At 48.4% G+C, this 24,141-nt stretch overlaps 1 protein-coding gene across 3 annotated transcripts in view; it reads left to right on the top strand.

Annotated features, from left to right (window-relative positions):
• Nucleotides 1–24,141, top strand: part of KCNQ3 (potassium voltage-gated channel subfamily Q member 3) — a 294,635-nt gene that overhangs the window by 226,765 nt on the left and 43,729 nt on the right. For all 3 annotated transcript variants that reach the window (XM_027570195.2, XM_027570175.2, XM_027570185.2), the window contains 5 exons: nucleotides 12,559–12,649; nucleotides 13,996–14,122; nucleotides 17,959–18,131; nucleotides 22,445–22,600; nucleotides 23,840–23,950. In XM_027570195.2, the coding sequence (XP_027425996.1) occupies nucleotides 12,559–12,649; nucleotides 13,996–14,122; nucleotides 17,959–18,131; nucleotides 22,445–22,600; nucleotides 23,840–23,950 (658 nt within the window). The remainder of the gene's footprint in view (nucleotides 1–12,558; nucleotides 12,650–13,995; nucleotides 14,123–17,958; nucleotides 18,132–22,444; nucleotides 22,601–23,839; nucleotides 23,951–24,141) is intronic.

Here is a 24,141-nt window from a genome sequence, read left to right as displayed (position 1 = left end):
AAACTATATGCACAAAGATATTTACTCTAGCATTATTTATAATAACACAGAACTGGAAGCAATATAAACCTAAATATCTAGCAATAAGATACTAGTTACATAAATTTCAGTGCACTGATGTCATGGAATGCTGCTCTTTCATTAAACATGATTGTTTTGAATATTTTATAGATAAGTGGAAGAATATTTATGCTTTAATAAGATAAAATATAGAACATAATGTGACAAAGCAATATGTAAAACTTATATATGCCTGTGTCCTTGGGCTGGAAAGGGGACAGCAGGGGGGGGGGTGGGAGAGAAAAGAGTTGATTTGTTAGGCTTAGAATGAAATATGATGATTCTTTTATTTCGGTCTGCATCATTTGCTTCAGAATGTCTTTTGTGAATTGAGTCTTTTAAACTCAAGAGGACTGGAAATGTCCAGGATGAGGGATCTGATTGTAGGCAAGGTGACCAGAAACCGATGAGAGGTGGGAAAAGGTTGTTGGGTGTTGATGGAGAACTGGAAGCCCCTGGGAGCAGAAGTGACAGGGGAAGGAAAAGGGTGTCCTAGAGCACATGCTCTGGACTGTAGACTCTGGACTACATGTTCCAAGTCTTCTCAGAAGGTCCTTATGCCCAGACGGAAGACACGTGAGGCAGAACTGGAGAAACAATGTTGGCGTCTACTGTGAGCCTAGGACAGATATGCCCCTCTCCTTCTGGAAGGAAGGAGGGGGAGAGGGGAACCATGCAGTCTGTTTGCCATTCCCCCATCACCTTCTCCCCTTCCACCCTCATAGACCAAAGACCCTCTCCAGGCAGGCTTGAGGAAGGGCAGCTGGGGAGCCTCTATTGGACCTTCCCAGCCCTCTGGGGGAGAGAGCAGTGACCCTATACTGCAACATCTATAGGTGCAGCTACTCTAGACAGTTTCTGCTCTGGCCTCCCTAAAAGCCGGTGCTGTGCCCAGTACCTGCAGTCACAACCACATTACCATTGAGCACACCTGGAACCTCCCACCTACCAGAGTGTGCCTCCAGGGACTTTGCAGCCTTCATCATCAGTCTGTGCTGCAGTCCTGCAAGGTGGACATTGGTGTTACCGATGCACAAATGAGGGAGCTAAGAGGGATGAAATAACTTTGCCCAGGTTGCAAAAACTTGAACAGGAAGGGCTGGGGATCTAAGGCAGTCTCTGATGGTCAAGTGCATGCTCTCCCCACTACTGCCTTTAGTGCTTCATTCATATAGGTGCTCCAGAAACGCACATATAAGAGCTCTGCACCCCCATTCCGTTTCATGGTTGGGGGAGGGAGGGTCCTCACAGTACCCAGCAACTCTCTGACACCAGCCAGTGACCTACAGTTTAACTCAATTCTGACACCATCTACCTAAAGACAACATCAGATTCCATAGTTGAAGGGCTCAGTCCTATAAGACCGCCTCCCAGCCCATTTTAGGCACCCATCAAAAATCCAGCTTGTCACCTGTGCTCATGGCTATATAGATTGGAGATTCCAATGACCCCCTCCTTGGGTTCCATTAATTTGCCAGATCAGTTCATAGAAACAGAAACATTTGACTAGATTACCAGCTTATTATAAGAGGATAAAATTTAGGAACAGCCATGGGGAAGAGAGATGCACAGGGTGAGATACGGGAAAGTCACAGAGTTTCTGTGCTCCCTCCAGGCACACTGCTGCTCCTCCCATGTTGGTCAACCCAGAAGCTCTCCGAACCTAGTCCTTTGGCGTTGTTATGGAAACTTCATTACCTAGGCATGATTGATTAAATCATTGGTCATCCGTGATTGAACTCAATTTCCAGCCCTTCTGCCCTACCCAGAGGTTGGGTGTAGGAACTGAAAGTTCCAACCCTCTAACCACATGGTTCATTCTCCTGGCCACCAGCCCCCATCCATAGATGGGTCCAAAAATCACCTCATCCATGTAAACAAAAGACACCTTGATTGCTCTCATCACTTAGGAAATTAAAAGGGGTTTAGGAGCTCTGTGCCAGAAACTAGGACGAAGACCACGTGTATTTTTTATCCTCAATCACAGTATCACAGCATAGTAGGTGCTCTGTAGGTGTTTGTTAAATTAAACATCTTGAGGTCATTCGGTATCATTCCTATGGCAGCTTGGATGTCTCCGGAAGGATGGATTCAGACCTCCAAAATACCACCCACAATGTGAAACAAAGACTGTTTTGTTCACAAAGCTGATTGGACTTTTAGTTGAGGCTTATGGATTTTTAATCATGCCTTTGTTTTTCCCACCCTATAATGTCATGCAGACTCCTGCAACAAAGCAAAGTAATCCCCTGCTGTTTCTCTTCTGATTTCTCAAGGTTTACTTTCTTATCTCTTTTAATGGTGAGCACCACCCAGCCCCATCCAGCTCTCTGATACTATGCGTCTTATGATAAGGTCTTGAAGAAATTATGAAAAGGTCAGTAAAAATGGTCCTGGTAAAGTGGCCCAAGTGGAAATGTAGCTTTGCATTTTCTCCAACATTCTAGGATCTGCTTTCCTAAATGGGCATAAAAGAAATACTGTATTTTTTCCCCCTAGGGATGCACTGTGCATGCAGGAAAGCTTTGTAAGATGATAGGATCTGATCAGCATGGTTGAAAGCGGTCAGAGAAAATGAGTGGGATCTGCACTTCAGGCCTGGGAAGGGGTTTGCAAGTGACTGATGTTCACTGGTGTTCACTCTTCACCCGCACAGGGATCACAGCACCCTGGCACAGGTTCACTCTGGTGTTTTATTAGCTTCATTGTATTAGTAAGGAGACTGAGGTTTTCAAAGGCAAGACAATGTGACCAAGTACACATGGCTGGAAATGTAATCCAGAATCCAAACACAGATTAGCCTACCTCCTAAAACCCCTTTCTTTCTAAGGAACCAAGTTGTTCAGATGACGCTAGACTCTGTGCATATGGTGGGTGGGGAGTGATGGAAATGAGGCTGGGAAGGGGCTCTGGCCCTCCCAGGAGGGATTAGAAGGGAGGCAGTGGAGGGCCATAGGAGTGCTGTCAGGAGACCGCCAGAGTGATCAGAGGGAAAAACGATGTGGCTTGACAAGGGCATTGGTCATAGAAACAGAGAAAATAGACCAGATGTCTGATAGTACATCAGAGGAAGAATGGGTATAATTTGCTGAAGGAGTAAGAGAGTGAGAAGGGCACTCTGCACTCTGGCTGCAGAGCCACTGGGCACCTGCACACCTTACCCCAGTGAGTACTCATCACAGCTCTATGGGAAGCCCTTTGCATCCTCATTTCTAAGTCTTCAAATAAAAGAGCTGAGGCTCAGAAAGCTGGAGCATCTTGCTGAAAGTTCTACAGTTCACAAGAGGAATCCAGATCCAAACCCGGGTCATTATAAACAGAGGTGCCTGTTAGTTTCAAGTCCAAAAAAGGAATAAAGCCTGGCAGACTTCAGAACATGGATGCGATTCCCAAATCTCAGCTCCTGACTCCAGCACTCTGCTAGCTTAGGTGAGCCCCAGGAAGTCTCATTCCATGAAAATATGGGAGCTTTAGTTCCAGCAAAATATATGGAGAGTCAGACAAACTCAGAGTTATAGCATTGCCGATAAAACTAGGAGAGCTTGGACCAAATAAACCATGGACCCAGACTTTAACTGGTGTGCCCCACTAGTGCTGAGGACAGAGGATCTACCTCCAGCCCCTCCGACACACCCGAGTCATGTGTTAGCACCTTGTCCTGGTCAAAGGGTTTCCGAGGACTTGGTTATAAGGCAATGTTACCTACCCCTGTTTCATCAATTCTGAATGCATATTTTCCCCCATTTTAACATCTCTGAAATGTGGATGTGAAGTACAATCAGTGGCTGTCATAATTTATTTGGCAGCTTCCTTTTTTTTTTTTAGTAGTTTATACAATTATGTGTCTTACAATTAATAGTGTCACTTGGTAGTTACCCAAAGATGACATGTGTTTGATGAATTCCAAATATATTGTATTAATGACAGTTTCTTCCCATTGAGAACTTACAAATTCCCCAGGCTTTGTGTTTTACAGAATAATAGAAAATAACCATCATATTAATAATAATTGCTAACATTTATTAAGCAAGGCCTAACATTTTATTATCCCATTTTACAAAGGGAGAAAGTGAGGTACTTCAGTTCTCGCAGCAACTCTGTGAGGTTGAATAATTATCCCCATAATGAATTCAGGGGATTGGAGGGCCCGATAGCTTAGGTTACTTACCAGTGTCACACAGTGGTAAATAGTGTAGTAAAAATTTCAACTCATTCCATGCCTGATTCCCAAATGTATGCTCCCAATTATAAATATTTGGTAAATGGGCAAATTGGAAGGAAACTGCTAATTACTGAGTGTCCATGCCTGCCTTTCAGCATTTTATATCTGTTACATCATTGAACCCTCTTAGGTAGCTGGCACTTCATTCCCTGTAGATGAGGAGCCAGAAGTGCAGTGGTAAGGGGAACTCGAGACCCTGACATGTCCGGCTCCAGGGCCCAGATTGTTCCCCGACAGGAGGTCCTCATGACATTTGGTCAGGTCATGGAGAAGTTTGCCCTGTAGCCCAAAGTCATGCAGTTAGTACCAGCCACAGAAATGCTCCTGGGACAGCAACAGTGAGTTCAAACAGGGCTGTTGCTTTGTTTAAAAACCACTAATAAGGGGCGACTGAGTGGCTACAGGCAGTTAAGCATTCGACTCTTGTTTTTTTGCTCAGGTCATGATCTCAGGGTTATGGGATCAAGCCCTGCGTCAGGCTCCACACTCAGCTTGGAGTTTGCTTGTCCCTCTCCCTCCCCCTCTGCCCCTCCATGCATGCACGCTCCCTCTCTCTCTCTCTCTCTCAAATAAATGAATACATCTTTAAAAAAAAAAAAAAAACACTAATAAGAGGGACACTCAAGAAAAACGCATGGTAGCATACCAAAAAACTTATATAGATGTTTCTAGAGGCAGATTCACCATGAAACTAATGAAGCTTAAGCAGTGGCCTTGTATGAGTTTTTATTCAGTATAAGTATTTATTATTTGTATTCTTTCCCCTAAATTTTTATTTCTTTTTCTCCATAAACCTGCATACGTTCCTATTGTATTCCTCTAATCGTGTGAAGTAATCTGGTATCAAACTCAACAAACGTGTTTTTAGGGGCACCTGGGTGGCTCAGTTAAGTGGCAGCCTTTGGCTCAGGTCGTGATTCCAGGGTCCTGGGATCGAGCCCCGCATCGGGTTCCGTGCTCAGGGGGAAGCCTGCTTCTCCCCCTCCGACTCCCCCTGCTTGTGTTCCCTCTCTCGCTGTGTCTCTCTCTGTCAAATAAATAAATAAATAAAATCTTTAAAAAAAAGATTAAATCCCTTTTAAGTTTTAAAATATTTTTTCTGCCTCACATTAGATGTGGAATGTATCTTCAGATGATCCTGGTGGGGTTAGATTGCCCTCGGCTCTTAGTGTAGGTCAGGAGTTGGGGAGCTTTCTCTTAAAGGGCCAGATGGTTAAGTATTTTAGGCTTGTAGGCCAGACAGCCTCTCCTGCAGCTATTCACTACAAAAGCAGCCACCGATAATATACAAACAAGTAAGTGTGGCTGTGGTATAAAAAAAGAAATTATTTACAAAAATAGGCAGCCAGCTGTATTTGGCTCAGGGCTGTAGTTTGCTAGCTCCCGGTTTAAATGGTCAAAACCGGCCTCTATTACATTACACACGTGTGGATTTAGAGGTTGGTGTGGATAGGCTATAGACAGATGTAGACACAAATGATATTTTTGCCTCATTTCAAGAATATGGACTTTTTAAAGACAAAGTGTTTTTTTCCCCCTATGTATTATTAATGTCAATTTTTCTACTCTTCTCTGTGAGCATGAGGAGAAAGAAGGTGGGTAAGAAAGCAGCACCTACTGAATGCCTGATGTTTGCCAGAATTTTAGGCGTTTCACATAACATGATTCTCTTCTAACCCCATGCCCATCCCATGAGGCAGATTTAGAGAGTCCCTTTATTCTGCAGTTAATGGGAATCGGTGAAAATCTACTTAAAGAGAATCTGCTGGAAATGGGACCAAACCTCATACCAAACAGCGAAGAAAATATCTCATTAGTACCTTATCACAAAGAAATAATTAAAATACAAAGATGTGTTTATTATATCTCATGATTAACAAAATAGAGGTTATAACTGCAACTATGTTCTAATTTTTAGAATGAACAAAGACTGAATTGAGGGTTAATTTGAGGGTATATTTTCTATGCCCAAATTATATGATATTACAATATGACTTTACGTTTTATCTTCTCAGCATTTGGGGGGAAAGATTGTATGAGATTTTTAATCCTTTGAAGTATCAATTGATTTGTCTTTCATTGTTGGAGTAAGATTGTCACTTGTTAATGGCTTTGCTGTATTTAGAACATCTCCATCATCATGTCCATCAACTTCATGAAATTCTGCATCTTTTGTAAGTTTTGCCTTTTCACTCTGCAGATAGTTCACATTGTACTGCTGGGTGCTATACCTGATGGGGAGGCAGGGATGGGCCCTCATAGCCATGCACACGCAGGTTATAAACTGCTGTGAAATCATCAAAGATATTTGCATGGAGACCTCGTTAGGGAAACGGGTTTTGGTTATGGGGATTTTTGCTGCCCTGTGCAATCTCTCTTAACCAGAAAGACTGAGACAAAGAATAAGATAACAAAAACCCCTTGCATTATAGATGAGAAACTCAGGCTCTGAAAAATAAACCTATCCAAAGTCATCTAGTTTCTGGGTGGCCAAGATGCAGATCCTGCTTCACCAGCATCAGTTGTCTATTACTTGCATAACAAACTACCACAAAATTTAGCAGCTTAACACAACACACATGTATCATCTCAGTTCCTGTGGGGCAGGGATCCAGGCATGGCTTACCTGAGACTCCTGCTCAGGGTTTCTCACAAAGACCACACAATGAAGGTGTCAGCCAGGGCTGAGGCCCCATGGGAAGGTGTCACTGGTGAAGGATCCTCTTACAAGCTCCTTGGGGCTGTTGGTTTGAGGGTCTCTGTTTCTTGCTGGCCGTAGGCTAAAGGTCACCCTCAGATCCACACGGGCCTCTCCTCCACATCAGCTTGTGTCATCAAAGCCAGCAGGAGAGAGAATCTACCAGCAAGATAGCAGTCACTGTGATTCAAAGAGGCTGTTGGACCGATTCAGAGGGAATAAGGAAGTCCCTGGCACATAGTGGGTGCTTTACCTTTGGGGCATTTGTGTTGAGGGTCAGTAGGACTTTGATATAGTCTGAGGGGTTGTATTTTCTGCTCAAGAGCAAGAACCAAGGGTGGCTGACTAAGGATCAGGACCCGTGGGCTTGCTATGACGTCAGCAACGCCCGCTCTGTTAGAGGATTCGGTTCCTGGCCAGGGAGAGCACGTCTACACATCCCCACTCACTGGCGCACAGACAAGGATCCCAGGGAGGAGAATCTGGTGGTCAGCTCTCGCCTTCTCCGAAAGCTGCCTCTGAGCAGCTGTGATTGGACCAGGAACCAGCTGGGATCTTGGCGAACTACCCAGGAAAGGAACTGAGAGTTTCTCTCTCCGGCCTGGGAGTCCAGAGGAGAAGGGATGGGCTTGTCCTGCCGCGGCTGAACTGCGAGCCAGCAGCCCCCTCCCCGGTCTCCGGCTGGCTGTGCCCTGCCTTGTTCCCGCAGCGTCTCCCTGCGGGCCCCGTGGCCACTCTCGGCACTGCCCCTACTCCTGTTGTGACCCCACCACCTGAGCCTGGAAGCTCGGTTCCTCATCTGTAAAGTGGGGATGCAAATATAATGATGACCGAGACCCCACCTCACAGGAGTACATGAGAAAACCATGCACAAATGATTAGATAAACTCTAGAGTCTTCACCGCCTGTCTGCCCCACCCCGAGGGGAGCTGGTAGGTAATCCTTGGCTGTTAGGCACTCACTCCCAGCGGGTCCAGCTTTGTTCCGGTAAGGAAGTCCAGGCCTGGCTGAGAAGAAGCCGCAGGGAATCCCGGGTGCCACTGTGCAGAGCTGTGACCCAGCAGAGTTTTGGTGTCAAGGGGCTTGGACCTTACACTTGAGACTCCAGGTACAGCTGCGAAGCAGCCTCCCTCCTGCCCTCCACAACCCCAGCCTGGGGGGAAGGTGCAGAGGATGCGGGTGGAAGCACATAGGAGGTGGTGTGTGATTTAAGGGCGTGTCTGAGACCCTTGACCCCGGCGGACCTCGTTCACCAAGACAGCCAGGACCCCGCAGATAGGAGGACAGCTGTTGGCCCTCCCCCAGACTCACATCCGCCACAGACCCTGGCCATCCTGCAGGCGCTGGGAGGAGGAGTGTGAGCAAGGAGCAGAGGGAGAAAGGAGAGGGGAAAGGAGGAGAAGTCAGGGAAAGTCAAGTGAAGGAGACAGGGATGGCTGCAGAGCAGGAATCTAAGTGACATGGCTAAAATCAACAACACAAGACACAACAGGTGTTGGTAAGGATGTAGAGAAAGGGGAACCCTCTTACACTGTCGGTGGGAATGCAAGCTGGTGCAGCCACTCCGGAAAACAGTATGGAGGTTCCTCAAGAAGCTAAAAATAGAGCCACCCTACGATCCAGCAATCACGCTGTTGGGTATTTGCCCAAAGAATACAAAAACACTAATTCAAACATGCACCCCTATGTGTATTGCAGCATTATTTACAATAGCCAAAATATGGCAACAGCCCGTGCCCATCGATAGATGAATAAAGAAGATATGGTCTGTACATACAGTGGAATACTTCTCAGCCATAAAGAGAATTAAATCTTGCCATTTGCAACGACATGGGTGGAGCTAGAGAGTATAATGCTAAGCGAAATAAATCAGGCAGAGGAAGACAAATACTATATAATTTCACTCATATGTAAATTTAAGAAACAAAACGAAAGGGGGAATAAAAGAAAGAGAAAAAAAAAGCGCAGAGTCTAAATTCTAGAGGACAAACTGATGGTTATTTAAGGGGAAGTGGGTGGGCTAATGGGGGAAATAGGGGCTGGAGATTAGGAGTCCATTGTCCTGATGACCACCGGGTGATGTACGGAAATGTTGAATCACCATATTGTACACCTGAAATTAATATCACACTGTATGTTAACTGCACTGGAATTAAAATTAAAAACTTTAAGAAAGCGACAGAGGAAGTAAAAGAATCATTGGTGAAGCACGGGGGAGTGAGAGAGCCAAAAACGGTAGGAGGAAGGAAGACCCTGTCTCCCACACACATCTGGCTTCTGTGGTGAGACTAGTCATTTGGTCTGTGTGTCTGAGATCAAGTGCCTATCTTAAGAGTAAATTGAAAAGTATGGAGGACCAAAGAGCATTTTCCCCTTCCCCAGTTAAAGAGGGCTCCTTGATGCTCTTAGCTTTATCAATTAAGGGTTCTTTTCCAGTTTCAGAAAGTAAATTCCCTGAGGTTGCTGGTGCTTTGAATTCCTGGAGGTGTGAGAAAATGCGGAGCTCTGCCAGGCATTTGCTGTCCCCTGCTGGCTAAAGCCTGGTTCTGCACACTCTGCTGCGGGGAGTCAGGTTGCAACTGCGTTTCATGATTCCCTTCGCCGGCTCTAAAATCATAGACTGTAAAAGCTGAAAGAAACTCGGATCTCCAGCCCCACCCTCTTCCCTAAGCTTTAAACTTGAATTTTGATCAACCTGCAGGATATTTCCACTTGAACCTCAAACTCAACAGGTCCACAACATAGTTAAGACAGTATGTTTTAATTAATACCCAAAGCAAGCGAATGATTACAAAATGATAATGGGTTATGATCAGCACTGGAATAGAAATGCAGTGGGGTGCTCTGTGACCCCAGCAGAGAGGTCACACTGGAGAACACAGAGAGAGCAGCCAAGGTCATGGAAGTCTCCGGAGGCAAAGCATGACTTGTGCTGTTTAAGGCTCTTAAGGAGAATGGAGGGTGGGGGGAGATTGGGAGGAGCGGGCAGAGAAGAGCATCGAGACAGGCACAAATAGGCTCAGAGAGTTGGAGGAAATGCTGTCATTCAGGATGGCTGGCCTGGGAGTGGGGAAACAACGGAAGCTAAGGTTGTGAGGATGGCAAGTCCAGATCATCAAAGGCCCGCATCCCTTGCTAAAGGAGAAGATTGAACTGGGTTCTGTGTCCATAAACTTTCGCACTCTCTGCATGGGTGCATGTCGTTCACAATGCCTCGGGGGCCATACTCCAGGTCAACACACAAAATTGAGGAATGTCCTGGATAAACTGAGACATAGCAGTCAACTCTTGCTAAGCCTCCAATATACTTCCAACCCCTTGGCCACAACCTCTTGGAGGCTCTCAGTCTTGTACCCTGAAAGCGTGGGGTGAACACTCAGATCATAACTTCTGTAATTATCTGTCCTCCACTGCACTAGGAGTTCCTTGAAAACAAGGGCTAGATTTTATTCATGTTTGTATCCTTAAAACCAGTGCTGTGCCTGGGACACAGGAAGCACTCAATACATTGATATTAAATCGGAATAAAGTAATAGCTAACATTTAATGAAGGCACTCTTCTAGGAACCTGACACAGACTATATCATTGAATAATGGAGGTCATGGGTACTTTTATTGGGTTCGTTTTCTAGATAAGGAAGCCAAGACACCAAGAGGTCGTGTAACTTGCCCAAGATGACACAGCATAAGAGGCAGAAGGGGATTCTAATCTAGGGCTTATTACCAGAGCCTCTGAAGGAATAAAATCCAGTCTTGACAGAACTGGAGTGTGGATTTGCAGAATAATCCAAGAGCCCGTTCCCCAGGGCATGCTGGGGAACCAGCCAGTGATGAATGTGTGAATGGGACAGCACCAGGCATCATTTGCATGATCCTGTACAGTTGACCAAACCACTCCCCATCCATTGTCTGTTGTGGTCCTCACAATAGCCATGATCTCCAGGTGGATCCATTATTCCCATTCTATGAACGTGATCATTGAGGTCCCGAAGGTCAATGAGCTACTCAAGATCACATAGAAAGTACTAGAGCCTCCCTTTGAGCCTGTGTCTTTGGACTCCACACTCTGGTCTTTTTAACTGACAACACAATTATCCAGATGGTAATGAATCCTTCTGATGAATTTTTTTTATCTCTAAAATGGGAGTTCATGTCTACCCTGGGAGGTGGGTGTAAGGATGAGCTGATAGATGTAAAGTAGTGAGGGGTAAGTGCTCACTAACGGGTGGTGTGGGAGTTGATGTTGTTACCATCATCATCATCACCTGAGAAGATTTGGGGTTCGGGGTAGGCAGATTCCAGGCATGGGTCCCGAGCCATAAACTGAAGCAAAATGGCCCCAGAGGAGGGAGTTGAAAATCTGGTTTAGGTTCCTAGGCAAGGTTGCAAATATAGATTCAGGTCTGCAGATCAGAAGGCTTATTGATCATAAAATAGGATCAAGATCACCAAGGGTCAGAGCCAGGATTGGGTCCCCAGGCAAGACCAGGAGCAGACATTTTCAAACCTTACATTGCGGTCCTTATCATCATGGCATGAGAAAGCTTTCTGTTTGGCTGGACTGTGAGTTCATGAGGACAAATCCAGCTTATTCATTATGGAATTCCAGCTCTGTGTCCCCAGTGCCTGCCATATAAAAATTGAAGGAATGAATGAATGATCAAGTAAATGAATGCACCAGTGGGTCCCCACTTACCCAAGCAAGCCCACAACACGTGGATTGGAACCCAGCAGGGTGGGGAGCCAGATCACAGAGAGCAGAAGAACCTGGAGTATGTAGTACCAAGTCTCACCCATGGACCCTAGGGAGCCTGCTGCTGAGCACTGAACCAGAGACTCTCCGCCAAGAGGGCGGGAGAGCCATCTTTCTTTGCTGATATGGTGAAGCATGCGGACACATGAACACACATGCACTACAAGCTCTCCCTCTCCCCACCCTCCCCGCCAACTGAATTTACGTAGATGATAATCTCAAAGGATTATTTGAAGTTTGCCCCTGCCTGAGACGGGGGCATGAACCAGATGACCTCTCCGTGACTTTTCCAGGAGCAGCATTCTGCATCCTTCTCTGTGTCGGGTCCTGTTCTTTCTAGTAGGAAGAACATTTTGCAATTTCAGAAACAATTCGGAAGGCTTCAGATGAAAGAGGTCGTTTCCTTTAGTAACCAGGGATTCTAAAAAGAGTAATACTAAGCCTTTATAAGAACGTTATAAGAATGCTTCATATGTTTGAAAACCATTGTCCTATACGTGCAGGACACACTGTGCATTCATTTATATTCCTGTTGCTTTACCAAAGCTTGTGGGAACTTTTCATCTGAAAGGTGTCTGCAGCCCCCCAGCTCATTCCATTAACTAGCTGGTTAAGTAAAAGTATGCACATTGCTTACCCTTCCTCGGATCTGTTTTCTTTAGCTGTAATAATAATTCCTACCTGCCCCATCGGTTTGTGATGAGGTTACGTGGTAAAATGGATCAAGCACATGCCAACGTCTCAGGGAAGTTGTCGCTTCAGCCTGGTTGACACCATCCTCTGGAGCTAGCTGGGACTAGATGCTTCCTCCTTCCTTCCCTCCAGGTTCCTCATTGTCCTGGGATGCTTGATTCTGGCCGTGCTGACCACGTTCAGGGAGTACGAGACTGTTTCGGGAGACTGGCTGCTATTACTGGTGAGACTGTGCACCGCCCCCCGGGGGGGGCGATTCCGGGATAGATGCCTCTGGTTGGACTCTCACAGTTGAGAGCAAGGAGGCTGCCCTTGGGCACAACTGGTTTTGGCTTCCTGGCCAAGTCCAGTCCCAAGAGAAAGCAATGACTGGATCAGTTGGGCAGGTCTGCATGGGCACAGGTGGAAGGGAATGGTATTTGTTATTCTAGACTAGAGACAAGGGGGCACAAACAGGGTCAAAGCGAAAACCAAGGCACATTAGTTATATGATAAATGGCGGCTTCTCAATCCTCCGAAAGTTAACACAAAGGCATGCTCTGTTCTAAAACCTGCCTCTGCTTTTTCTCCTTAAAACCCTGAGGATCTCTGACTCTCCTCAAGGCCAAGTACCAAATCCCATTTCTACGTTAAACTCCACGTCCTTGCTCCTGGGACCTCTGTCTGTTTTATCTCTCTGTTCACTCATCTACACAGGCAAGGGGTGCCAGCCCCCCAATTAGGGTCTACAAAATAGCAGGACCTTCACCTCGCACTGAGCATGCCATCCATGATGCCAGATTCAGGGGATTCCTTCCGATGGCAGGTGTTTCCTGTTCACACAGTCTCACACTAAGATCTTAGCAGGTGAATCCTGAGAAGCCATTTAGCTCCAGGAACTAGGTTTCAGGGATTATCACGGAGCAGCAACTACCCAAGGGCCCTAGGAGGTCACCAAAGAGGGGCAGAGGTGTCTGACCAAAAAGAGAGGCAGGAGGCAAGGAGGAAACCCAAGGTCCAGGGAGACAGCACAGCCTGATTAGCTGCCTGGGAGTCCCTCTTTGCACACATCCTAGTCTGGAGGAATTTGTGTACCTACTCCTTGCCTTGGTTTCTCAAAACATAAAATGAGAATAATATCATAAGACACTTGAAGCAGAGCCTGGCCCAGGAGCCGTGCTTAGTAACCATTGGCCGTAAGTAGCAATTCCCAGGGCCAGGCACTGGTTGGGATTAGCAGACTGTGTTTCATTGATAACTTCTCTTTTCAATTTAACTGCACTTAGAGGCTTTCCGTACATGAAAATAGACTTTTTTTTTTTTTTTTAAGGATCCATTGGAACCAAAACAGAGAGGAAAAAACAAGGACTCCCTTTGCAAGGCTGCTCTTAGGGACAGTTAGCACATTAGCATGGACATGGGGGCTGTCCAGAAGTGCACGGAGGTGATAACGTGTTCTTCTCCCCCCTCCACCACCAAAACAGCAACAGCAATGGAAACCCCGCTCTTCAGAACCTCAGAGCAGAAATCTCTACTCCCAGACAACTGGGTCCCAGTTGATCCGTGTCTCTCCATATGTTCTTAATGCAGGAAACATTTGCTATTTTCATCTTTGGAGCCGAGTTTGCTTTGAGGATCTGGGCTGCCGGATGTTGCTGCCGCTATAAAGGCTGGCGGGGAAGGCTCAAGTTTGCCAGGAAGCCCCTGTGCATGCTCGGTAGGTAAGCCCTGACCCTGAGTCAGGGGGCGCCCCGCTCCCGCTGCTTCTGGTGCGCCATTTCCCCAAGGAAATGTGGCCTTATGGAAGCCGGCGCAGCCTCTGACCCTACCTCGATGATGAAGAGCCGCTCCAGTGTTCCGGACACAGAATTCCTTCTTCCGTGGCTTGCTCTCCTGATGGCTCTACGGGGCTGTGATTCTTAATGAGTGTGGTGCGGGGGGCACTCTTGGCATTTGGGCTACGAAGGAGCAGCTCACTGTAGGACGCTGAGCATCCCCAGTCCCTAGACTGGTAGCCTCCAGGCATTGTGACAACCAAAATTGCCTGCGCCCTTCCAGACGGGTGCTTGTGGGCATGGGAGGGGTGACACCACTGCTGGTTGAGAATTACTTCTATGGGTCCACATTGTGCCCGTTTTACAGAGGGGGACACTGAGGTTCACGGTGCTGAGTCATTTCCTAGTCACACAGGTAGTAAGCCGCAGATTCCATCCTAACACCAGGTCTGGAAGAATCTAGCACCTGTGCCCTCCCTCCCTACCACGTTGCTGGGTGTTGACCCAGAAAGTTGCTTTGGAAAGATGTCGCTGACACCCTTCCCTTTGGGTGCAGGCATTAGATAGCAGAGAAGGTGGACACTTTAACTTACCCCTGTTGGTGCAGCATGAACCCATATGTTTCCATCTGAAGATCCCACTAAAATCATAGAGTGACAGTGACGGGGAGGAGTTGGAACCTCAGATTCCTAGTGATGGTTAAAGTTACAGGATCACAGGGCCTTGAAAGGCTCTCCGAAGTCCAACACGCTGTCCCATCTGATAGTCACTTCCCCTTCACAGCAGCCTGCAAATGGTCACCTGCTTGCCTATCTCCAGTTCCGGGGTGCTCACCACCTTTCAACGTATTTATTCCATCTGAAGTCCTCTGACTCTGTTCGGATATTTGAGTTCAGTCATTCTGTTTTTCCTCTCCACTCCAGCCGTGGAAAAGTGTGCTTAGTGGTTCCGGCTCTACTTTGTACACAGGTCCTCAGCATTGTTCTTGCTCTTCTCTGAGCATGCTCACCGCCCTTTTAAAAACTGACCCCCAGGACGGAGCACAGCCCTTTGGGTATGGATGGCCAGCCCAGGGAAGGAGCACTGGAGCCCTCCTCTGTCCTACGCGCTGCACTTCTCTCCGGGCAACCGGGGGGCCCTGCCTTGCTTGCAGGTTGCTTGGCATGTGACTATACCACCCGACTGCCGGCTGAACTCACTCTTCCTTCCTCCCTGCTTCGGAGGTTGGACACCTGAGGGTTTTGTGTATCCCTCGGAACGCTTAATGCAAGGAGAGGCTATGTGGGTGTGAGTGCACGAGTGCACACAATTTTGGAGGATTTTGTAGTGACTGATTTTCGTCATGTTTTTCAACCTTCTCTCTTTCTTTGTCCTCCTTCCCCGTCTGCCCCCGTCTCAGTCCATTCAGGCAACTCTAACAGTGCCACAGCCTGCAGGCCCATGAGCAAGAGAAATGCATTTCTCACAGTCCCGGAGGCCGGAAGTCCAAGATCAGGTGCCAGGCTCCGGTCGAGTCCCTTTTCTAGGTCACAGACTGCCCATTTCTTGGTCTGCTTGCTGTGTCCCCACGCCAGGAAAGGGGGCACGGAGCTCTTGGGGAACTCTGTTATGAAGGACCTGATCCCATTCGTGAGGGCTTCACCCTCATGACCTCATTACTTCCCAGAGGCCCCTCCTCCTAAGCCCATCCCACTGGGGGCCAGGACCTCAGCAGCTGAATTTTGGGAGGACGCAAACATTCAGCCCGTAGCAACCCCAGCTTGCCTTCCCCTTCTTCTTCTGTCTTCCTTTCGAGTCTTTTGCAAGGTGTTAAGTGGACTTCTTCTCCTTTGGAGAGTCCTATCCAGTGCTGACCAGAAGTCCTATGCGCCCGCACCTGTGTGCACGCATGCGTGTGTTGGCAGGGGGTGGGGGAGGTGACTTTATACCCAAATTCACAGGTTCTCACCCAGTTCGAGAACATCCTAGTATTGTGTGGAGCCTGGACGCTTCCAGGAAAAGAGCATTCCCCGTGGAACAGTCTCCACTATTCCAAAAGGGGCTGATATCACCGAGCTCCGGGTCGTGCTCCACTGCCACCTCCCCTGGAGAGCCGAGGCCGGCTCTCAGCATCACCATCCTGGCTGGCTTCCTTTCTGGGATGCCTGTGTTTTCTGCTCTCCTCCTCTCGACTTCTCCCATAACGTGGCCTTATGAGAATTGTTGCCTTTCTCTGCATGTTTGACATGAGGGTGGTCATCCGTCAGGAAACATCATGGCCTTCATATTCGAGGCAGCCCCAGACCCTGCCATTTCGGGTGTGAGTGCGTCCATCTCACTCACTGGGCCAGAATCTCCCATTCTCTCTGAGCATCATAGACTCAACTCACATTTACCCCATATCCAGGTTTTGTTTCCTCTTGCTTTCTACAAGCATTAAAAGTGGGTAACTTTGCACAGATAAACTGAGAGGCCTGGCCAAGAATCGACATATTGGTATCCAGAGGTTTGACACTGAGCTTTTCCCCAGAGTTAGGCACATCTGGGAGACACCTTGAAAGGGCAGACATACCTAGGTGTGAATTGAGGGGCCTGTTCCAAGCCGGAAGACTGACACATACAGAGGTATGGAGGTCTGAGAGAGCCTTGTGCTCAGCAAACGGCACCAGATTCTGAAAGGCTCACAGGTCAGAGGGTTTTCAGGTGCTTGGACTTTACCCAGGGGATAAACATCTCTTCCAGTGTGTTCCTTAGAACCTGATGCTCTTGCAAAAAAAAAAAAAAAAAAATAGTCCTATAGCCAAAATCTTTGGGGAAAGCTCTGCTTCGTGTGTTCATTGAGAGCCACGGTGTATATTAGCATATTGAAGGTTCTAGAAGTCCTACAGTAGCAAAATGAGCTTCATCAAATTTTCCCCAAATTTACTTGGCTACAGGGTCCCTTTTACTGTGGACCCCCTGCAGTGTGGTGGGGAGATGGTCGGCATGGGTGTTGGCGGCCACTGAAGGGAATAGGAACGGACCAGGGCTACTCCTCTGTCCTTGGCTCTTGGCTTCAGGAGCCAGCTTGGCCCGTGCAGAAGCCCCTCATCCCCTCCACTTCTCTGCTTTCAGTCACAGCTGTGGTGGACGTTTTCACAGCCCCTCTGGAGACCAGTCTCCCACTTCGTGGGTGGGCTTCATGTTTTACTTTGGTCTAGCTCAGGGCCTTCCCTGAAGCTGAGGGAGACCACCAGGCCATGCAACTCAGAAGTGTGGGGCCATCAGCAACCCCAGGGGTGACCCTCCACCACCAGCGGACGGGAGCCAACGGACAGAGGTCCCAGCTCCCATCTTGCGGAGCGACCACCTTGGGAGGCTGCTTATAACTCCCCCCACCTTGCCCCTCTCCTTCCCTGTGTCCCTCTCCCCTCTCTCGTGCCTCCTGAGATGATCTCCCTGTGCATCGCCCACGGCCAAGGCCCTGACTTGGTGCTGCTTTTAGGAGAAACCTGCCTTCAACCACGTCTGAGCTTCAGGCTTCCCCTCCATGACCGGGGCATCTCCCTGACCCCTCCGGGCCCGCCAGTGACCCTGTCACCCTGGGGGACCTCGGGGAATCCCTTCCCTGGGATGGAGAATGAGGGCTGGAGCCTGACGGGCCCGCATCCAGTCCCCACTCAGCGATGCCCATCCGGCCCTGTAGCCTTGGGAAGACACCCAGGCTCAGGCTCTGGGTCCAGCGCCTGTGGTGGTTCCATTGCCTTCGCCTGACCTTCTTTTCCTTCTCCCTCGCCCCCCTCTCTGTCTTCGTTCCCAGACATCTTCGTGCTGATCGCCTCTGTGCCGGTGGTTGCCGTGGGAAACCAGGGCAATGTGCTGGCCACCTCCCTGCGCAGCCTGCGCTTCCTGCAGATCCTGCGCATGCTGCGGATGGACCGCAGGGGCGGCACGTGGAAGCTCCTGGGCTCGGCCATCTGCGCCCACAGCAAAGTAAGTGCCACGGAGAACCTTCTCCCCCACCTGTGACTTTTTCAGGGCATCCCCCTCCCTTACGGCGTCCCCAGAGGGTGGTCGCTCGGCCACCGCTGCTGAGGTTGATGAAGAGGAGGAAGGGCACCAGCAGGGGTGCCCAGCGAGCACGAGCAGGCAGAGCTGGGTTCAAGTCCTCGGCTCCCCCGAGTGCCGACGACTGTGGCCAAGTCACTCAGCTCTCCCTGAGCCTCGGTTTCCTGTTTCTAACCTCGAGAGAATAATGGCTCTGCCCCCAGGTGGTTGAGGGGGTCAGATGAGCCAACGTAAGGCGGCTCGGGGTGGGAGGGAAAGGTTCCAGACTCACCCAGTGACTCGTGGGAGTCCAAACTCCGTTGGTGTGACGCTGGGGGTTTTCTGTAACCTCAGGGGGTCTTGGCTCCTGCATTTAGAAAATGCAGACGATAATGGGCTCACTCCCTAGAGTGAAAAGGCTTAGAACCTGCTTTATTTTTATGAGCCGCCTCAACAGTCAAAACGAGGACCCTTCTGGCTGCTCGCACGAGAAGAGGTACGTTTGAGTGCCTGGTAAATAGTAGGCGCTCATTGATGGTAGTGTTTATTATTCCAGATATGCTTTTCTTCACAAATAGTACAAATACCTAAATAAAATGGAGTACAAATGAAAGGCACCCGGAGTCCTTCACCTCACAATGCCGCACGATTTAAACCGTGTGTGCTGCCTCTGACCCCAGACTCGGTGAGGTCAGAGCTTTCTTTCGAGGGTTTTCCACCTGACCTTCCACTCTTATCAGAGGATATGCTAGCAACACCCAGTCTTTCATCCATGGAGCTGAGCTGATGCATGGCTCCTGTAGAAATCAGGGCTGAAAATGGCTGGTTTCGGTTCTCATCCTATATTCCCTCTGATCTGGAGTAGAAAACAGTTGCCTACCTACCAGGTAATTCCCGGGAAGAGGTATGTCCATGCCACCACCAGGCCCTACAACTGAGGTCAGGAGGGCAGAACTTCCAGACAAAATGGCACCTCCGTGGTAGGAGACCAAAGGCAGAAAAGCGACTGCTGGTCAGGCTCTGCCTGTCATTCTTCCCCCTCACACGTCCTCCTGCTTAGCCTGGTGCTATTCCCGAGCTGCCCAGCGGCTGCCCAGCCAGCCTTCACTTCCGGGGCCGGCAGTGCGGTGAGGAGGTGAGCACACGCCTGGGTTGGAGTCCTGCTTTCCCATTTAGTAGCTACAAGAGCTTAGCCCAGTTCTTCCTCTAAGCCTGGTGAACGGGCACTTAGCCCTTTACTGCCTCATCCATTCATTCCAAACTTGTGGACTCTGGGCCATGTTCCATGATCGACTCCTCAGGGAGGTCCACGTGGCACAGGGTTAGAGTTTCAAAGTTAGGATAAGGCCAGGCTGTGCTACCGGAACAAAGAGGCCCCAGAGACTCTTGGCACAAAAAAAGGTCGATGTCTTCTCACTCACATGCTGTCAGACGTGGGCCCTCATCTGTCTTGAAGATGAGGGTTGAGTCACTGAGGCAGCAAAAAGGGGCCAGGAGCACCCTGCAGAATGGACTTAAGGAGCAGTGAGGAGGTTGCTGCCGAAGTTCCCCCACACTGGCTCCACCCCAGCGCCCTAGCCCCCCGGCCCCGGTCCGACTTCCGGGCGGCTCAGGCATGTGCAGGATTCTGTGGGTATCAAGGAACAGCCACGGGCTCTGCCACAGAGCTACTGGCAAAAATGGTGTAAAGTCGGAATTACCTCGAATAATCTTTTAAATGACTGCAAAGCACAGAACTGGGACACATTTTCACTCCTCGTTAATGACCATTATGCTACTTCTTAATAATCCAACACAACCAGTTTTCCTGTGCGCTCATGAACAGACAACAATTTCTGCAGCTAAGCACCTGATGAAACTTCTGCCTTGCATTCAGGGGACAGAGGGAATGAAAAAGCATAGGAATGCTAGAAACTGCACTCAACAAGGCGAGAGGCTCATGCCCAGACAGCCACAGGCGAAGGACTTACCCAATTTGCCTTTGTCTTCCCCAAGCCTGGGCAGGGCAGACACTCGCCAAAGGGAGTGGCCGGCTGGATTGCCTGCACCATCAAAACTAACCTCTCTGAGCTATAAAGTGAATTCACACAAGTGTGTGTGACGCTGTGGGGGAAGCCAGACCTAAGCCGTGGGCACAGTAAGTGTTAGAGATTTCGAGAAAGCTTACTCAGGAAATAGTGAAAGTGTAAGGGAACTAGAGCTGAACTCGATCTCATGGAGCAAGGGAAAACTTTCGTAATGGAGGTGACTCGCACCTCAAGAGGACCCACTGCTCTTCGGGTCATCTCACGGGGAAAGGCAGTGCAGGGACAGAGGCCAATGTGAGCAAAGGCACGGAGGGAGGCAGGAAGCAAGCCCAAGATTCTACGGACCCAGAGGTCGGCTGCCTGGCCGCTGAGGGTCAGATAGATAAAGTATATTGATAAGAACAGCTTTGTTCGCTGGGATGACCTAGGAGGAGCGTCAGGCCTCGTCTCCAGACTGTGTTTGCCAATAACCTTGACTTTGTTCTGCCCAACCTACCATGCTGAACTTTGAAATTGGAATAGAATGAGAGAAACAGAAGGAGCCTTAGGGATTGTCGGGGTCAGGGTGTTTGAAACCTCAGTGATCTTTGCCATGTCCCTGCAACCATCCTGACTAGTCCTTAGTAATAGTATTCTCTAAATCAACTCGCTTTTGTGCACCTACTCACATATCCTAGTCTATCATGTGATAATATCCACGAAATAAAAGATGTTATGCTCATTTTAATTTATGCTGATTTTTAATATCGTTTAAATCAGTATGTGACTCTTTAACATAAAAACTGCCTGCCTTCCTTCCATGGGGAGTACACGGGTCACTTTCAAGAACTGTGATCCAGTCCCTTCATTTTGAAAATAAACTGAAGCTGGGGAGGGGGTTCATTTGCCCAGGGTCACAGAGGTCACAGTGGCCGGACTGGGTTCGCTGTGCCACGCTGGCTCCCCCTGCTGTCGGTTTCCCGATAGTGCTGAGCTTTATCCTGGATCTGCTCAGCTCTGCTTGGAATCAAGTCTCCTGAGTCCTGTGCCTTGACTCAGAGACTGATGCCCATTTCACCTGCCTTCCTGCCTCCCTGTGAAGCCTCTTGAGTTGTGATATCAAGGTCACCCGAAGACAGAAATCTTCCTCTCCTCGAGCCATACCCTCATTCTGTTAATGATGGAAATAAGGACCATATTATTATCACAAAGACAAGAAACGACTAGTCTTGGTGAGGATGTGGATAAAAGGGAACCCCGTGCTCTGTTGGTGGGAATGTAAATTATTGCAGCCACTGTGGAAAACAGTAGGGAGATTCCTCAGAAATTGAAACCAAAATAAAATAAAATAAAATAAAATAAATAAAACATTGAAACCAGAAATACCGTATGATCCAGTAATTCCAATACTGGGTTGCAAAGAAAACAGAAACACTAATTCAAAAAGACACATGCACTCCTATGTTTATTGCAGCATTATATACAGTAGCCAAGATACAGAGGCTAGCTAAGTGCCTATCGATAGACAAATGGATAAGGAAATATGGTGTGCATACACAATGGAATATTACACAGGCATAAAAAGGACAAGATCCTGCCATTTGTGAGAACATGGATGGACCTCTTATGGATATTATGGGGTAGATATTATTATGGATAGATATTATGCTAAATGAAATCAGTCAGACAGAAATGCAAATAGCATATGATTTCACTCATCAGTGGAATCGAGAAACAACAACCAACAAATGAACAAACAAACAAAAAACAGAAACAGACCTATAAATACAGAGAATAAGCTAATGGTTCCCAGAGGGAAGGGGGTGAAGGGTTGGACAAAATGGGTGAAAGGGAGTGGGAAATACATGTTTCCAGTTATGGAATGAGTAAGTTATGGGAATAAAAGACGCAGCAGAAAGAATACGGTCCATGCTATGACATTGTACGGGGACAGATGGTGGCTACACTTGTTGTGAGCACAGCATAATGTGTAAATTTGTTGAATCACTATGTTGTCCACCTGAAACTAATGTAACGTTGTGTGTCAGCTATTCTCAAATTAAGAAAAAAAAGAAGAAGAAGAAGAAGAAGAAGAAGGTAAGCCTCAGAGGTAAGGTAAGGCTCAGAGGTGAATAACTTGCCCACAGTCATGGAGCTGGTAAACCTGGACCCCAGCCCTGGTGCGTCTGCCTCCAGCATCCATCCGCAGACTTCCTAGTGACCACTTCCCTTGTCCACTGCTTGCTCTCCCAGGAGCTCATCACCGCCTGGTACATTGGGTTCCTGACGCTCATCCTTTCTTCATTTCTTGTCTACCTGGTTGAGAAAGATGTGCCGGAAGTTGATGCACAAGGAGAAGAGGTGAAGGAGGAATTTGAGACCTACGCAGATGCCCTTTGGTGGGGCCTGGTGAGTCACCGTCTTGAAGGCCCCCCAAGGGGACTGACTGTTGAGAGAGAGGTGGAGGGCATGGCAGGGGGAGGGCTCAGGTGGGCAGCTGCATATGTAGGCACAGGCCAGAGCTCCCTCTGCAGGGAATGCACCTGGAATGGGCTTTTCCTTAGTGCTTACAAGAAGTCAGGGCTGGGCACAGTCTGGTCTCATCATCACTCAGGAACCTTACTTCATTAGTTGTAGGCTGTTATCAGCTAAGCCACGCATGTGCAGACAGACACAGTAGCAGATGCACACACGTGCACTCAGACCTTCAAACACACCCAGAGACCCACAGCTCAATACCCACAGGAATACATGGTACTGAAGCTAGCATTTTTTTTTTTTTTAAGAGAGAGAGCATGAGCAGAGAGGCGCAGAGGGAGGAGAGAGAGAATCCTTAAGCAGACTCCCTACTGAGCACAGAGCCCAATGCGAGGCTCGATCTCACAACCCTGAGATCATGACCCGAGCTGAAATCAAGCGTAGGACGCTTAACCAACTGAGCCATCCAGGCGCCCCAAACTAGCATTTTTTGAAGGCTTACTCTGCTCCAGGGCATTGCTCTAAACACCTCACATTTATTAACATATTTTAAATTCAAAGAACTCCTATTTTTAGCCCCTTTTTTAAGACTGGGAAACTGAGGCAGGAAGTGGTTAAGTAAGTAATTAATCCAGGAAAGATCTCTGAGCCAGTTAGTGGTTGACCTGGGATTTGAACTCAGGCAGCTGGGCTCCAGAGGCCGCACACTGGACTGCTCTGCTCTCCTGTCCTGTGCACTCAGGTGCGTGCAGTAACCTACACTTGTAAACACACCAAGGGCTGTACAACATGCATCAGCACAGACACATGCCCAGGTGTGACACATGCACACAACACACATAAATACACTCATCAGCGTGCATGCATTGGAAACCTAGCGGTACACAAAATCACAAGTATGTAAATATGCCAAGAATGCACATGCACATGTTTGCAATGATTGAAAAATTTGTCAGCTGATCGACTCTATGTAGGAAATCCTTAACTTAGAAACCGGCGTGTTTAACTTAGAAACAAGGCGCCCGTATAATTACTTGGCACCTGGTACCTTTTCTCCCATGGGAAACATGTCCCCAGGCAGTACGAAAAACTTACAGGTGGAGCTTGGCTGATGTGTCCCTGACTTCCCTCACCCTGCAAAGGCCCACGTCTGACCTCTTCTCTCTCCAGATCACACTGGCCACCATCGGCTATGGAGACAAGACGCCCAAAACGTGGGAAGGCCGCCTGATTGCGGCCACCTTCTCCTTAATTGGTGTCTCCTTTTTTGCCCTTCCAGCAGTAAGTACTTCAGTGCTCTCCCTAGTGTGACAGGCGGGACCCTCCCTCCCCTCCCCGGACCCAGCTGCACCTTTCAGGCTCATTTTCCACCCTATTGCACCCTTAGCTCCACAGATGTGGCTGCTCCAAATCCTAGTCTCAAGGCTGCCTTCTTTAAGCTGACTTAACACCCACCCCGCCCCCGGCATAAC

The sequence above is a fragment of the Zalophus californianus genome, chromosome 4 (genome assembly GCF_009762305.2).
Source record: "Zalophus californianus isolate mZalCal1 chromosome 4, mZalCal1.pri.v2, whole genome shotgun sequence".
NCBI lineage: Eukaryota > Metazoa > Chordata > Mammalia > Carnivora > Otariidae > Zalophus > Zalophus californianus.
This window is presented reverse-complemented; position numbering and strand designations above follow the sequence as displayed.